At 46.7% G+C, this 15,946-nt stretch overlaps 1 protein-coding gene across 2 annotated transcripts; it reads left to right on the top strand.

Moving 5' to 3' along the window:
- The first annotated feature begins 205 nt into the window (after positions 1-205).
- On the top strand, positions 206-13,522 carry LOC128406780 (mitochondrial ornithine transporter 1-like). Of its 2 annotated transcripts, none has more exons than XM_053374461.1 (7): positions 206-811; positions 3,923-4,033; positions 6,220-6,478; positions 7,337-7,477; positions 9,056-9,228; positions 11,205-11,363; positions 13,182-13,522. In XM_053374461.1, the coding sequence occupies exons 2-7, from the start codon at positions 3,964-3,966 to the stop codon at positions 13,307-13,309; spliced, it is 930 nt and encodes a 309-aa protein (XP_053230436.1). In that variant the 5' UTR covers positions 206-811; positions 3,923-3,963; the 3' UTR covers positions 13,310-13,522. The 2 variants fall into 2 exon arrangements, with proteins under 2 accessions (XP_053230436.1, XP_053230435.1); XM_053374460.1 differs by lacking the exon at positions 206-811 and adding an exon at positions 2,924-3,125 and having other exon boundaries at positions 3,915-4,033.
- The last annotated feature ends 2,424 nt before the right edge of the window (positions 13,523-15,946 follow it).

Genomic DNA, 15,946 nt, shown 5'->3' with positions numbered 1-15,946 from the left:
CCACCACTCTACCCCCCAGTGTTCTCTTCCTCCAACAGTGAAGCTGATATGTCTTGTGTATAGCCCACAAAGTAGCTTGGTTCCAAATTATGTGACCGAAAAACAAATCCTGACAAGGTGGTGACAAGAACACAAAACACACACACACCAAAAAAGGAGATTTACTAGGGGAGGAGGGTAGTTTCCTGTTGGCATCTGCCCCATATCTCTTACTCTGGATTGTTAATGCACAGGTTGCTACAGGGGAGAAAGTTTGTGGGCAAAGTGGCCCACTCAACTTTCAAGTTGCTCCTTTCAGAGCTGGAAAAATTGTTTTGAAGGGAAGGTGAGAGAATGAAAAGTGTTGCACCTTCACTTGATTTGGAAAGTGAAAGGAAAGTGGATAGGTTGCAGGCAGAAGCGAGAGCGTTTTACTAATTTCACACAGCTCCTGTGTTCTCCTAGTCTTCAGTTTGGGATTATTACTGTAGTATGCACAATGTGGACTCACTGGTTCTGTAATGTTTTGGGTGCACAAACAGCTATTAGAAGCAAGTATAAGGCAGTCAACATCCACAACTCTGCTCTTGCCTTATGCCTGGAGATGGAAAAAATGCAGTGTGTAGCAACTGTTGTCTGAACCAGCTTAATGATTCAAGATAAGAGCCAGACTTACCGTAGGAACCTGGACCCTATATAAACAGGGTGTGCTGGAGGTGAAGGGGACATTCGTTTCTGCTCAAAGTTCATCAAGCTTGCAAGCCTGGTGGGTGGTGCTGTTTGCAAGATTCTACTACAGCAGAGCTGCTGGCAGCAGAAACCATTCAGGTATGTAGGATTCTCTACTAATTGAACTGCCCCATGCACTGGTGGGACAGTAGAAGGAGAGGGAGGCTGTGATTCTGCTTTGGGTGGCAAAAATATAAGCAGTTTCCTATGTATGCAAGCTATGGGGCATTTTGTGCTGAGCTGCAGAAACATGGGAGTTGCTGGTATTACACAGCAAGTGGTTAAACAGTCAAGAGAGATGGATACTAGATCTTAGGCTCTGCATGCAAAGGATAATCCTGGCATCTGCAGCGAAAAGGATCTGTTGTAAGAGAACTGGGCCAAAACTCTTCCTAGTTTCTTTGGCAAGCTGCTGTTAGCTGGAGTAGATGGCCCTTGGCAAAACGGATCCGTTAGGCCAGGGCTTTACAAAGTTTTCATGTTGGTGACATCCTTTTTAGACAGGCATCATTTCACAACACAGTTTTACTAGCAACTGGGAGGTTAAACTAACCCCTTTCCAACCCCGGGAGGAGCATGGGGAGTGTTCGCGTGACACACCTAGACACTGCAGCCAACATGTGTCCCAACACAGTTTGGAAGTGTGCTGTAGGCTCTGGCTGTGATTTTCTCTTTCCAGCTTTCACATGATCTGGTCATCTGTTGCCATGCAGTTATTGGGAAATGGCAAGTGTCGATAAGTAGCTTTAAAATTCCGCTGTCTGCTAAGGGTCATGTGGCAAAAAGGAGGAATTTTGAATAGCCCCACCTTCCAAGTTGCTGTTGGTGGGAAAGGATGATAATGGCATGTGTAGCAGTGAGCACAGCAATGTATACCATGGGTTCTGCCGAAGCATAACCACAGCTGTATATCTTCTTTCTGGCCCAATACCTATGTACATTGGGAATCTGCTTCTTCCTTTGCTTCCCTAGCATAAACAAGAAGTTCTAAGGCCATACGTTGTTCCTGTTGAAGTGCTTGTAGACATTCAGGACCCCTGATTTGTGGGATCCTGAAAGACTAAACTCAAATAGCCTCGCTGGGGCAGTCTCCCCCCCCCCCAAACCTGGTGCTCTTCAGATGTTTCCAACCCCTATTAATTTATCACCACTGGCTTTGCTGGCGGCAGCTGATGGAAGCTAGAATCTAAAACATCTGTAGGTCCCTATTAGAGATAGCTGCTCGTGGGCAATCCTACTACAGTACTGAAGCTGGCTGGTGACAGCTGCAGCGCATCTATGTTCCATGCTTTCTGCAAATGCATAGAAGTAGGTTAAAGAGTGGAAGCAAAGGGTAGGTAAGGTAACTTGGCACCCAGCCTTGGGCAGTTGTAATCAGCACCTGGAATTTCACCCAAGAAACGTGAGCTTGTCAGGCAGCAGAGTCCACCTAAGTGGTGATAACCATTCTCCCCAAAGCTGTATCCTGAGATGGCCTCAAGAAGCTTCAGCTTTTGGTAACGTTTGGGAGAATGGCCTAGTGTCCCACAGTACCTGTCTGTATCCTGTTGGTTTCAGTGTTCTGTAGCAGCCCTGTAGATTCCTACAGGCTTGTAAAATGACCCAAAGTCTCTCGATACTTTTGGTATTCTAAATACCAAAGAGCTGACTGTAGCAATCTTCACCATAATTTCATTCCACCTTTCTGTGGTTAGATTCTGTTGGTGCAACTCTGCAGCTGTGCCCTACTACTCAGTTTGGCATTTACAGCCCTAAGGCAAAAAGATGAGAGAGCAATTAACCTGCAAGAGAGCAGCCTGGTTTTCTAGCTGTCCCAGAGACCTTGTAACAGCCTTCATCAGTTTTCTGATCTGACAGGATTTTTCCAGTTGCTGTCTGGTCATTTCCCTTTAAGTCTTTTATGAGAGGCCTTTTATCAGTCCACTGCAAAGCCAGCTAATGCAATGGCCCGGTGTTACTACGATCTGTTACAGAGTCCATTCGTCCTTTTTATGTTAAAAGTGTGGCACTTGCAGTAACAACTTCATGGTGAGCACTGGATGAAGACCTGTACAAAGCAAATTTTAGCAACTAGGAATCTGCCTCATGCAACCGCAACAGCTAGAAATTCAACAGTGAATGTTTCCTGTCTAGTATATATAGATGGGGAATGATCCACTTGCTGCATAGAGCTAATAAATGCCCAGGAGCCCTGCTGGGAGAAAATTTAGCAGCATTTCCCCCCGAAACGTATTTGGCTGTCTGGCTGACTAGCTGGCTAAGGCTGGGGTGGGTAAGAAGGCACAAGACAGAATGGAAATGCCACCCCACCCAACTCACATTCCTTGTTTGGCTCCCTTTAACTTTTTGCACCTCATCTGCCTACCTCAGGTAGCTGCCTGGGACACCTCATCCTGCTTCACCATCTCTCCTTATAGGTCTGTTACTCAGATATTTACATAACCTTCAGTTGGGGGGCAGGATGGAGCCTATTTAGATGACGCTCTTCAGTGGTGTAGGAGTGCAGATCTGGGAACTTTCCCCCCGAGCTGAGGTAATGCTGTCATCTCCTAGACTGCCAGGATAATTAATGCCAGGCACTGAGGTCATCTGCAACAGCAGATCCTCCTTTTTCTAGCAATTAAATGGCGCAATAAGCTTTCAAGTGTGTTTGCAACAGATTAGCTTGGAAGCAGTCAGAAGCCTGTGAAAAATAAGCAAAGTTGAGGTATTTCTTTTGTTCAGTGAGGTTCTTCATGCTAACAGTTTGAATAGTAACATTTTCATGTTTAGGTGCTTTTCTAAGTCCCACTGTCATACCTAGAGCAGACCTAACTGAAACAATGGAACTAGGTTCATTAATTTCATTGGGCCTACTTTGAATGTGACTACCATTGGATACAACCCATAAGGTTGCCTTTTAGCTAGCTGAAGATCTTTCGTTAAAGCTCTGTGTGTTTTGCAAGCCCACCCTTTCAATGGGAAGGAAGTACCTCTAAGTTCAACAGTGCTCCCAGGAAACTGTTTGATTGCAGGCATTCTGGTCCTAATAAACTGGGTGTTATGCTATGTAATGATGCTTCTGCGCTTGTCTATATAATAATAATGGATCAGCACAGCTGCCTAATTTCTGGACTCTCCTTGACTGCGTGGCTACAGGGGCTGTCATGATGAGTTGCTTCAAAACTTAACCACTACACCACTGATGTTCTTCTTTCCCTCTCCAGTCTTGCAGTCTTCTTTGGGACACCTGCACCTGAATGTTTGTGTGCTGAGATGCCTACTGAACAAGCCCGAGTCCACCCGCTGGTGCAGATGCTTATCGACCTCACTGCAGGGGCAGCAGGTGAGCCTGAAGGATGGAGAGCTGCTGGGAGGATGGGTCAAGAAGCCTCCTTTTAGAGGGGAGACCAAGGATCAATGGCAGGTGTAGGGAAGAATGGAACTCTTAACCTAGGAGGGGCAGCTCCAAGCCTCTCTGACTGACCCATGGGACTTTCCCCATACCACAATCCCCACCCCCAGCCATTCCCCTAACCAGCCCTGCTTTGCCCCTGTCTTAAGTGCTTCTGTCTGGTTGGAATGTGTCATTGACTGTTCCTTTTGCTTGCCTGGGTGGAAGATAGAGAGGCGGGTGGGTGGGTGTGCAGAAATAAGCCTACTGTACAAAGGCAAAGCTTGCCTTGGTTGGTCCATCCACTTTTGCCTCTGGCCCCGCCCACCACTTGAATGTGGCCTTGTCCAAAAGGTAATGGCGGTCCTTAATTGGAAAGTGTTTCCCACCCCTCCCTTAAAACTGAGCAAGCACTGGAGGCAATGCCTGTTCAGGAAAGCAAGCAAGATTCAGAGAAGAGCCATGGGATCTTGGTGGATCTTGGATGTGAGGGGTGTGTGCATACGAGTATATGGAGAACTGAATGGTCTTTTATTGTAGTGTTATATAGGTCTACATCTGGCAGGCCCTGTGCCAAGTCTGGCTTCTAGTCTGCTCTGAAGGGAAAGAGATGTGTAGAACTGGCAACAGCGTAAGGTAGATTTTGTCAACCTGGTGCCCTCCAAATGCTTTGGATTGCGAATGGTCTGATGGGAGTTGTAGTCCAAAACATCTGGCGAAAGCCGACTTATGACAACTGGGCTTGCTGGCAGGTACCTGCTGCTACCCTACAGGGTCTTGCTGTCAAATCTGTTTTCTGGCTAAGACTGAGCGAAGAGATTTCTGCACATCCACTTTCCTCAGCTCAGAAATACAGTTTCAGAATCACGTAAACATTAAAACAGGTTTAACAATACAATATCCCATTATCCATGCTGCCCAAACATCCAAGAAAACAAAAAAAGGTATTTCTGAGGCAAAAATGCAGACAAGGCTGGTGCCAGGCAAGCTTTCCTGGAGAGAGTATATATAAATTGGGATCTACTGCATAGAAAGCCTGTTACCTCCACCACCCTCTGAACTTCCCTCCCAGGTGGTGTAGAGAGACAGGTCTCATGATCTCAGGATAATCTCTGTTCTTCTACTTCTCTGTGCAAGATATCCTTAAAACATCACAAAATGTATCCAAGAAAATAAAGGTCTTGGTCAGGTCTGCTCTGAAGTCTTATCTTTCATACGGTACAGCATGTACTTCTGCTGGTTTTAATGTTCAAACTGTAATTTTGTTTTCCTTGTCACACTTTCTGAATCTGTCTTTGGGATCACTTTGGTGGTGAAAAGTTGTTTGTAGGTTTTATAAATAAATACAGGTGAAGACAAGCAGAGATGAATTAGAAATGCCAAGCCTTTGACAGATAACGTTCCAAGTCAGCAAAGAAATAGCCAGATGAAATAAATGGGCATTAAGTGCTCTGGGCAAAGCAAGCAGCAATGGTGAAGGCAAAGGTGCCTTGAGAAGGCATTCCACAGTCTGGGTGCCATCACATAAAAGACTCCACTTCTCATGGCTGGCCAGCCAATAAACACAAGGCAGACAACAAGGAAAGGCAGGAGGAAGAATGGAGGCAAGATTGCTGTAGCTTTAGCTTCATTGCTCTTCTTTTATTGTCAGTTGCTTGTTAATTGGAGGTCTCCGTGCAACTTACAACGCATGTAACACACAAACATAAATACATTATACCATAAAAACAGACCAAAACAAACCCCAAACTAGCCACAGGAAGTTTAGCAGCACGCTAGGAAGTAGAAAAGCAGCATAATCTTAGTTAGGGAAAATATATAGGTCGTCCTGGCACTGAAGAGATGCCAACTAAGGCTATGGGGACATGGGACTTGAGATGTTGGATCTGAATGCTCTGACCAGTTTATATGGGTGAGGCCCCCTAATATGTCCCATTTCCATCATAGCAGCTTAGAACAGAAGCAGGCGTTATAGAACAGGGAGAGTGTGTGAGTGCTGCTCCTTTAATGCTCATCCCTTGACATGTTTCATGGGTACGTTTTGGCAAAGCAGACACTGCAGTACAGTTGGTTTAATCTGCCCCGTATTTCAGGAGCAAGTGAGTGACCTTGCCTGGGGTGGGGTGGCTTTTTTTTAGGTGGTGTGGCATGCGTGGTGACCGGGCAGCCTTTTGACACCATCAAGGTGAAGATGCAGACCTTCCCAACAATGTACCAGGGCTTCTTTGACTGCTCAGTCAAGACCTACCAGCAGGAGGGCATGCACGGGCTCTACCAAGGCACCACTCCAGCCTTGCTGGCCAACGTTGCAGAGAACGCTGTGCTTTTTGCCTGCTACGGGTTCTGCCAGCAGCTCGTGAGGCAGCTCTTTGGGTTGGGCAATGTCCAGGAGCTCAGGTACAGTCTCTTTCTCTTCCCCTCTCTTCTGCCAGAGGCTCTTAGACATTGATATAAACAGTGGTGCATTATTGCTTACAGCCAAGCACAGGGTAGGGTGGGGGGCTCGCCTGCCATCTTCCTCCTCAGTCTCAGTTTTGGCCTTGTTAGAAGGCAGGGAGGTGGATGGGGGTAAAGCTGGAATTAGTTGGCTCTGCCTGTCCTCAGCTCTGGCTCCCCATTGTCTGCCCTACGAGTCCCAATGGCCACCAGCCACCACACTGGACACCCAGGGTGAGTCATAGCTTCAGGAGTGTGGGCCCCAACTCTATGGAAATCCCCTCTGGAGAAAGTTAGATAGGAACAGTCCCTTCTGAGTTTCAGGCACCTGGTCAGAACTGTTTGATTTGAGGAGGTCTTGTGCCCTGAATGCCTCTCAGATGTTTTGCTTTTTCTTTTATGTTTTAAATCCTTGGGGTTTTAAATTCTGCAGCTTTAGTTTGTCTTTTAAATATATGACATAGCATAGGTCTCACAGTAGCTTGCAACGTAAGTGTAAAGAGGGATTTAAATAAATAAATAAATAAATAAATAGAATGCAAAGGGAGGGTTGGGTGGGAGGCTGCTCAAGGTAGGATCCTTTTGCTCAGAATTCCTCAGCCTGGTCAGACTTCCCAATCAGAGTTGCAGCCCAAAACCTCTGGAGGACACCAGGTTCGAGTGGGCTGATTGACTTAATCAGCTCATTTCTGCTGGCGAAAGGCAAACAAATACATAGTGTATGGGAGGATGGAAGGTCGCTCCCTAGCTGTGGGATTCCCCCCACCAGCCCTCTGGTCTTCGCTTTCCTCTGAGGATTCTTCTCTCGGGTTATTACAGTGATTTGCACAGCGCGATTGCCGGCTCCTTCTCATCAGTCTTCTCCTCCATGGTTCTGTGCCCCACAGAGCTGGTGAAGTGCCGGATGCAAGCTCTCCATGAGATGAAGGTCACAGGGCAGACAGCTCTGTCGAGGCACAGGTACTCGGAGGTAGACTGCCTCGCAACATGGAGGCTCTATTTTGTTATCCAGGCTAATGGGTGCCGAGGCGTCTCTCCCATGTGAATTTAATCCTTTGAGAGGGGAAGCCATCTAAGGCCCCCTCTGCACTACACATTCAAAGCAGTACTGTACCACTATAAACAATCATGCCTCCCCCCCACCAAAAAATAATAATTCATGGGAATTGTCATTGGAATTGTTGGCTGGAACACTTGGAAGGTCCCAGATTGGGAAAGGATACCTGATGTTAATTATGTATTGAGAAAGAGAGAGAGAGGCTTCCTTGGCTTCTCTGTCTGGTCCTCTGAATTCTCCATAGGCCACACCTCCTTCCTAGGCCACACCCCTCCCAGATTTTTCGCCTGGCTGCAATGTGTTCTTGAACTCCAAGAATGCCTCCTGCTTGCCTGAGTGGAGAAATGCAGTGTTGCATGCCACCCCAGTCTCCACAGCAGTGTGAGATTCCAGGGGCTCCGAGCACTCACCCAGGATTTCCTTTTGAGGCACAGCAAAGACTGGGTGTCTTTAAGATATATGGTTTATTCACACATATATGCAACCTGAGCCTATGATGGAGGGGCTCCTTGCAGCATTAACACCCCAAGAGGTTCTTGTGTCTCCCATAGCTGCAGCCAGTGCTTTTTTTCTAAAAAAATGTTTAGGGGTACTCTCATTTTGACTCAAGAAAATCACTATTTTATAGTTCAAATTGGGAAGAATATATACAGTAAATGGACAAAAGTACAAAGATTCACAAAATGTTTAGGGGTATGCGTACCCCTGCGTACCCCCAGGAAAAAAGCACTGGCTGCAGCCTTGGATTCAAACAGAAATCAGCCATGGGCCTCTGAACCTCTGCTTCCTGCTTTCCCCCAGCTTCTAGCTCACATCACAGTCAACCAAAAACACGTGCCTTTTGGCTTTCTAACTAACAGTTGAGGGAGGAGCTCCTTCCATTTCCCCCTCTCCTTGGCTTTCCTAATGGCTCATAACCTTCCTTTTGTTTTCTTAGTGGTTCATCTCCCAGGCAATTACCTCATACAGAAGCTGGCCTGACTTATAGTTTAACTCAGAGCTTGCCAAACTGTGTGTCATGACACATTAGCGTGTTGGCTGCAGCGTGTAGATGTGTTGTGAGAATGCTCCCTGCGCTCCTCCTGGGGCTGGAAAGGGGTTAGTTTAACCTCCAGTTTGCTAGTAAAACTGAATTACTGTGTCGTGAAGCAATGCATTTCCCAACAGGAAAAGTTTGGAAAGCTCTAGTTTAACTTTTGCTGAATCCAGGGATTCAGTGTCTGGCACTCACTAACTCATCACACAGGGGAGTCTTCCACTCACAAATTCCCATAAACAGTGTGTCTGGAAGCCTCTGGCTTTTGCAAGATTGGCCTGTTGCCTCCTGTACAAAGATGAATGTCAAATCTGTTGTCCCAGCTACCCAGGCATGCAGTCCCAGAAACGCTGCCCATTGGGAAACGAGGCCCTCAATCTACCCCTAATATGGATTCTCTGTGCTCTCCATGTGTCATGGGACTTTCTTCTCTCCCCTCTTATAGTTCCACCTGGACTGTGGTGAAAGCCATCTTCCATTCAGAAGGCCCCCTGGGTTTCTTCCAGGGTCTGACCAGCACATGGCTACGGGAGGTGCCTGGCTATTTCTTCTTCTTTGGGGGTTATGAAGTCAGCCGCAGCTTCTTCCTCCAGGCTGGACAATCAAAGGAGGAGCTGGGTAAGCAAAGCCTGGGAGCAGGGGGATTTCCCTACGGGGTCCTCAGCTTTGCCCAGTAAGCCAGAATGGAAAAAAAGAAATGAGCTGAAAGATGTTGGAGGCAGCAGCCTTTCCAGGGTTGTGCTTTTTGCAGGGGTATTCTACAATGTGCCATTGATGCAATGATAGCACATTAGTGGTGAAGTAACGACAGATCATTCTGCTTTATTAGTTGCTCTGCAATGCTACCCCAATGTTGCTGCATTATTGCTTTCTGGACAGAAACCTTTGCCCTGCAGGGCAAGAAAAAGTTTACAAGATTTCAGCAGAAAGTTACAAAACAGGCACTGATTTGGAAATGAAGCAGTATATCCATTCCAACATATTTTGCAGCTGCAAACAGTATATGGAAAGCAAGACAGCAGATAACTGCCTAAATACCACTATGAACTCAAATCTTCCTGAATGGACAATACAAAGGACACCTGGAGGAGGGGTCCCCTCTTGGGGGAGATCAAACAGTCAATAGCAAGGGTTCAGTTTAGTCCTATTTGGGTAGTCAGCAGAACTTGCTCTTGGGCAAGGGAGGTCCTGAGAAGCCCCAATGTAAATACTCTGGCAGAGAAAATATATATTTGCTTAGAATGATCTTTTTCTTGGATGCTTCTGTGTGTGGTGGCATGCCTCAATTTGCCTTTCAGAGGTGCCCTGAAGAGGGATTCCATTAGAATTGGCTTTCTTGCCTGTGCCAGCTGCTCTGCCTGCCTGCCTGTCTGCCAGGAATGCAGGAAGGGGATTCTGGAAGAGTGCAGACTCTCCAGCAGGTGCCAGACCCAAGCAGACTCTTGCATGTCCTAGAATGTGCCGATGATTCCTCTGGGGAATGCCAGCCCCTTCCTTCTGGAGAGCTCTGACACAGTGATTGTGGTGGAAGGGCTCTGAACCAAAGAGGACAGCAGCTGCCTGCTTCCGTGCCAGCCTCCTCACCATTCATTTTTGTTTGCTTATTTCAAAAATGCATAAACGGCTTGCTCAAAGAAAGTATCCAAGCAGCCTGCAGTCTGACTTTATATATAAAGCATGATTAGGATGTGCAAAGCAATTAAAAACAGATATGCATAAAACCGTTTATGAAGGATGAAATCAATGAAACATCTGAAATGGCTGTAACTAATTCACGTGTCTGGATAGATTTGTTGAATACAGAAAAGTTTTCAGCAGGTGTTTAAAAGAATATTGTGGATGTACCTGTCTAATGTGGGTAGGCAGGAAGCTTGCTGTTCCAAGTTCCTTTTATTAGTCATCACTTGGCCACTACCAAGGCTACGAAGTTTGCCTGACCCATGAAACATCATCATTAGGCTTCCAGCACATATAAAAACATAATAAAATGTCAAACATTAAAAACTTCCTGATACAGAGCTGCCTTCAGATTATTGCCCATCTAGCCCAGTGTTATCATCCTCTGGGCTAGGGAGCACCTGCAGCCCTCATGAAATTGTTGGACTCCAACACCCATCAGCCCCAGCCAGCATGGCCAATGGTTAGGTTGATGGGAGCTGGAGTCCAGCTAGATTCACAAGTTCCCCACCTCTGCCTCAGCAATTCATGGCCCTTAGGGCAGCCTTTTCCAACCTGGTGCCCTCCAACCATATTGTACTCCCGACTCCCTTCATTGCAAAGTCCCTTTATTATAGTTAACCAAAAATGTCACAAAATATCGAGTCCATCAGAACTCTTTATCAGGATGGATGCTAAGCAAAGTGGTGTGTAATAGCCCAAAATCATTTTTACCATATAGTCTTAGAAGGCAATGCTAATAGGAGTGTCTGTACTTCAGAATTTACCACCACTCTGCTCTGTTGGAGAGCCTGCTATTGTGTAAACCCATCTTAACCTTTCTGAAATGTTCCAGAAGTGGGTCTTGCCTAGATGCACTTGACCATAATCTGCTTGAGCAACAGCGGTGACCGTTAAGCTACACCTACTTTTTGCAGGTGCTCTCCCTGTGACTGTGAGTGGAGGAATTGGTGGTGCTGCTTTCTGGCTGGCTGTCTATCCCATTGATTCAGTGAAATCACGGATCCAGGTGTTGTCCATGGCTGGGCGGCAAGATGGTTTCCTGCTTTCCTTCTTACACATCCTACGTACAGAAGGCGAGTCCTATCTAGACATTTATTTATTTAAAACATTATTTTTAAAAAAAAAAACTTTGTCCTTAAGCTGGCAAGGTTCCCAGAGTGGCTTACAAAGATGAGTAGTCAGGCATTCCCTGCCCTCGGGGCTACAATGGAAAGGGCACAGCACACAAGGAAAAAGGAGAGGAGGAGGAGGAGGAGGAGGGCTTAGGGAAGAAGAAAAAAAGCAAACTCTGGGCAGCAGTTCTTAAAGGTACAGTTTGTCAAGCAACCAGCTGCAGTGGAAACAATTCAGGCAGGCTGATGGCATGGCTGCTGCTAGGGAACTCTTAAAAAGATAAAGGTAAAGGACCCCTGACAGTTAAGTCCCATCGTGAACAACTCTGGGGTTGCGGTGCTCATCTCACTTTACTGGCCGAGGGAGCCGACGTTTGTCCACAGTTTTTCCGGCTCATGTGACCAGCATGACTAAGCCGCTTCTGGCGAAACCAGAGCAGCACACGGAAACGCCATTTACCTTCCTGCCAGAGCAGTACCTATTTGTCTACTTTGCACTTTGACGTGCTTTCGAACTGCTAGGTTGGCAGGAGCAGGGACCGAACAACGGGGATTTGAACCACTGACCTTCCGATTGTCAAGCCCTAGGCTCAGTGGTTTAGACCACAGCGCCACCCATGTCTTCTTAGGGACTCTTAGGGAGGGACAAATGCAGCTGGTCTCTCAGCAGGGGCAATGGAATTGCCCTGCTTCTTTTCTCTCACTGCCTGATGGAATTCAATGCCTCTGAATGCCAGGTGGTTCTGAGGGACAAACTCTCTCTGTGTGTGTAGGAACATGTGACCTATGCCCTTCTGGGCTTCCCAGAGGCACTCATTACCCACAGTGGGGACAGAGCCTTTGCCTGATCCAACAAGGCTCTTTCTTAAGTTCTCCTTACATTTTAATGAGATAGGAGCTCCCTTGGTGAAGTGTTGTAGTATACCTGCAGGCTTTCCCAAAGTTGGCTAATGCTGGTTCGAGTGAGAGCAGTGGCAGGGACTTGGATCCTCCAGCTGGATCTTTATCTTCCCTGTGGGCAAAGGCACAGAGCTTCGCAAGCTCCAGCAACTAGCTAACTGTCAGTGCTTGCAGAGTCTGGTGCACAGGGGCTGTGTCTGAAAAACCCCTTTCAGCCAAGCCCAATTGTTATGTGCCTGACCTGAGACCATATGTGTTTGTGGTTGGCCAAAATGGCCTCACTGGATAAACAGGGTGTCCTACAGGTGCCCAATTAGGACTGTATGTCAGAGGTTGCCCACTAGGCATCAACAGACTGCCTTGTTATTGCCTCTTTCTATGGGTATGGATGATCAGAGCAGGTGCTTTTAATGCAGAAGGCCTCAGGTTCAATCCCAGTCCTCCCTGCTGAAATACAAGAGGCCCCATCAGCATTGGCATTCTGCCGGTTCCCAAAGACAAAATTGTTTAGGCAAGCAGTCTCCTGAACTTGAATTTCTGGGTTTATTGCTTTTAATGGTTTTTATCACACATTTCTTAATTGTTTGTTTTTCTTTTATATTTTAACTGAGGAAGTTTTAATTCCCTAATGGATTTGTTCATGTGTATTTAATTATGTATTGATGTTTACAGTTGTAAACTACTTAGAAACCATTTTGGCATATAAGAAGTAATTAATACAACAACAACAACAATTTAATAATAATAAGTGCTGAGAAAGTCCCCTCTCAGTCTCAGCCCCATGACATCAGCTACCCTCCAAAGCAGACAATATTGGGATAGATTGACAAATAGTGTGGCCTGGTATAAGATGGTTTTACATGTTCCTTTTTCTTGTAGGGTTTATGCCTCTTTACTGTGGGCTGATGCCCACGGTGATCCGTGCCCTGCCATCCAATGGTGCCCTCTTCCTTGCCTATGAACTGACTCAGAAAAAGCTGACCAGCCTAGCAGAGAGGACAACCTGAAGTCTGGACTCAGTCCCAGAGAAACGAGAACTTTGTTGATGGATAGAGAGAGCCGGGGATTTTCTTGGTTGAATGGAACTGCAATGGTCAACCTCTCTCAAGGGGATCTTGGAGGGGACACCCTTGGCTCAAGGCAGGAAATGGGGGGGTAGGGTAGGGCTTTTTGGATTTCAGGGTATCTATCAGTGGGGTGGGATCGGGAGATAGCCCAAGATTGCTTTTTTCTCAGCAGATGCTGCAAAGACCAACAAAACAGAGACATATTGGGAAACTGTGAGATGGGAATGATTTGAAATCAGCCATCCTGTGGGGTGTGGGAAATGTGACGAGGCAGTCCAATTTCTTAGTGATCTTTAATGCAAGCTTCCCCAACCTGGCCATCCTTCAGATCTTTTGGACTAGAGTAGCATGCTGGATGGGGCTGATAAGGAAGATTGCAGGTAATTACGGCATTTATCCACTTTCCAGTTCACCTGCAGATGCAGGGCATGTGTGCAGCTGGCTGAATGAGGCCCCATGGAAGCAAGACCAACCATTGCATTTTGTTTTCTCTTCTTTTAACCCACTCCAGGCTTTGTTTCGGGTTTTTTGTACATATATTGTCCTGCAAATCTTGAGATTTGTGTGGGATCTCAGGAAACAGAGAAATAAACACTGATTCCCAGACCGTCCATGGGCCAGATTTGGAAGGTGATTGGGCCGGATCCGGCCCCCGGGCCTTAGTTTGCCTACCCATGTATCTGTAGCATTCGTATCTCACATTTCTTCTCCAAGGAGCTCAGCATGGCATATGCAGCTCTCTCTCCTCTTCATTTAAACTCCAAAACAACCTTGTGAGGTAGGGTAGGTTGAGAGGCAGTGGCTGGCCCAAGGTCACTCAGTGAGCTTCGAGGCTTAGTGGAGATTCAAACCCTGGTCTCCCAGGTCTTTCACTTTAATTGCTATACCACATGGGCTATGTGAACACCACTGTTCTTCATGTGTGTGCTGGGCATCACAACTTCTAGGGACCTTCTTCTGCAGTGCCTTCTGGGGAAGGTGTGTGCATTGCATGGTTGCACCTCCAGTTAAAACACCATATGCAGCCACCACAATATTCTTGCATCTGTACAGGGAATCTGGAAAGAGATGCTCACAGGGGGCAGGGATGGATGTGGGTGGACCCGATTGGTTGTGTCACTTTCCATCCAACTGTCCGCAACAGTCTTTTGTTAGCAATCTTTTAGGGACAATAGCCTTTGGGTCTTTTCTCACGTGATCCCCACTGAGCTGATTAGTGTGGATGTAGGGCAGGAAATAGAAGAAGATTATAGAACTGTAGAGTTGGAAGAGGGTCACAAGGGTCATCTAGTCCAACCCCTGCAATACAGGAATCTTTTGCCCAACGTAAGGCTTGAACCCATGACCCTGAGATTAAGGGTCTCATGGTCTACTGATTGAGCTATCCAAGTGCATGAACACAAGAGCACCAGATCAGGCAAAAAGGCCCATCTTGTCACCTCACATCCTGTTCTCAGAGTGGCCAGAAGCCTATTATTTTATTGCTGCTCTTATGTTTGGTTTTTTTTTTCTTGGTTCCTATTTTTATCCTGTAAGTTGCTCTGAGACACTTCAGTGTGAAAAATTACAAAGTGGTAATAACAGAAGGGGTCAGCGTAGTGTAATGGTAAGGGTGCCAGACTAGGACAAGGGAGACGAGGGTTCGAATCCCTGCTCAGCCACAAAGCTCACTTGGAGGCTGGCCTGTGCCTCTCTGCCTAAATGACCTCAGAGGGTTGTTGTGGGAATTAAATGAGGGGCAGAAATTGTATGTACACCACCTTGAGCTGCTTGGAGAAAAAATGTGATGTAAAAGCAATGAATAGATTTTTTTTTATAAAAAAAAAGTACTATGGGAATCTACTCTCCCCACTTGTGATTCTCTAGCAGCCCCAACAGTGGAGGTGGGACATAGCTATTATGGTTGGAAGTCGTTGTCAGCTGCAAAGTTGCCTATTTTTTAAAATCCACCTTAATTGAGAGCTACCACCACTACATCCTGAGGAAGTAGATTCCACCTTGGATTCTCAAATTTCAGCAGTGATTTTTGTGACCCCAAAATTTGGTCGTCATCGTCCCCCCCCAGCGGTGCCCCCAGACTTTGCCCTCAGTGCAACCGAACTGGTCATACACACCCTAAATCTGCCTCTGCCCATGCCCCCCCCCTTCTGGTAAGGACATGCATCCTCCCAACCACTGTGGGTTTGTGTTCAAAGTATGAAATGCATCATCTCCTAGAAAAACCCTAAGATGTCAAGATTGTGGGGTTTGGGGATTTGAGCACCACAGATCGGGGTTGGGAAGCCAAGTCAAAGATGCAAGAGAAACAAAAGCTACACAGACACAATACATTTAAGGCAAATCCAGTCTCCCTGGAAAATAACAATTATGGGAACTGTAGTTTAGCCCTCACAGAAGCCTGGCCCACCCACAGGGCAAGGTGAGGCAACCACCTCAGGTGTCAGGGGCCAGTGGGGCAGCACATCCCAACGTTGATGTTTCTTTCCCATCCCACTTGGAATCAGAGAATTATAGTGTTGGAAGGGACCCCAAGAGTCATCTAGTCCAGCCCTCTGCCTTGCAGGGATCTTAAGCCCA

This window comes from Podarcis raffonei, chromosome Z (assembly GCF_027172205.1).
Source record: "Podarcis raffonei isolate rPodRaf1 chromosome Z, rPodRaf1.pri, whole genome shotgun sequence".
NCBI classification, from domain to species: domain Eukaryota; kingdom Metazoa; phylum Chordata; class Lepidosauria; order Squamata; family Lacertidae; genus Podarcis; species Podarcis raffonei.
The sequence above is the reverse complement of the archived record's forward strand: the minus strand, read 5'-3'. Positions and strand labels throughout refer to the sequence as shown.

What these genes read in the sequence shown, in the direction of transcription:
- LOC128406780 (XM_053374460.1), top strand. Translation starts at nt 3,001, where the DNA reads ATGGAAATGCCACCCCACCCAACTCACATTCCTTGTTTGGCTCCCTTT. An exon ending in CCTCACTGCAGGGGCAGCAG is followed by an intron (nt 4,034 to 6,219) that starts GTGAGCCTGAAG and finishes GCTTTTTTTTAG; the next exon opens with GTGGTGTGGCATGCGTGGTG. An exon ending in GGCAATGTCCAGGAGCTCAG is followed by an intron (nt 6,479 to 7,336) that starts GTACAGTCTCTT and finishes GGGTTATTACAG; the next exon opens with TGATTTGCACAGCGCGATTG.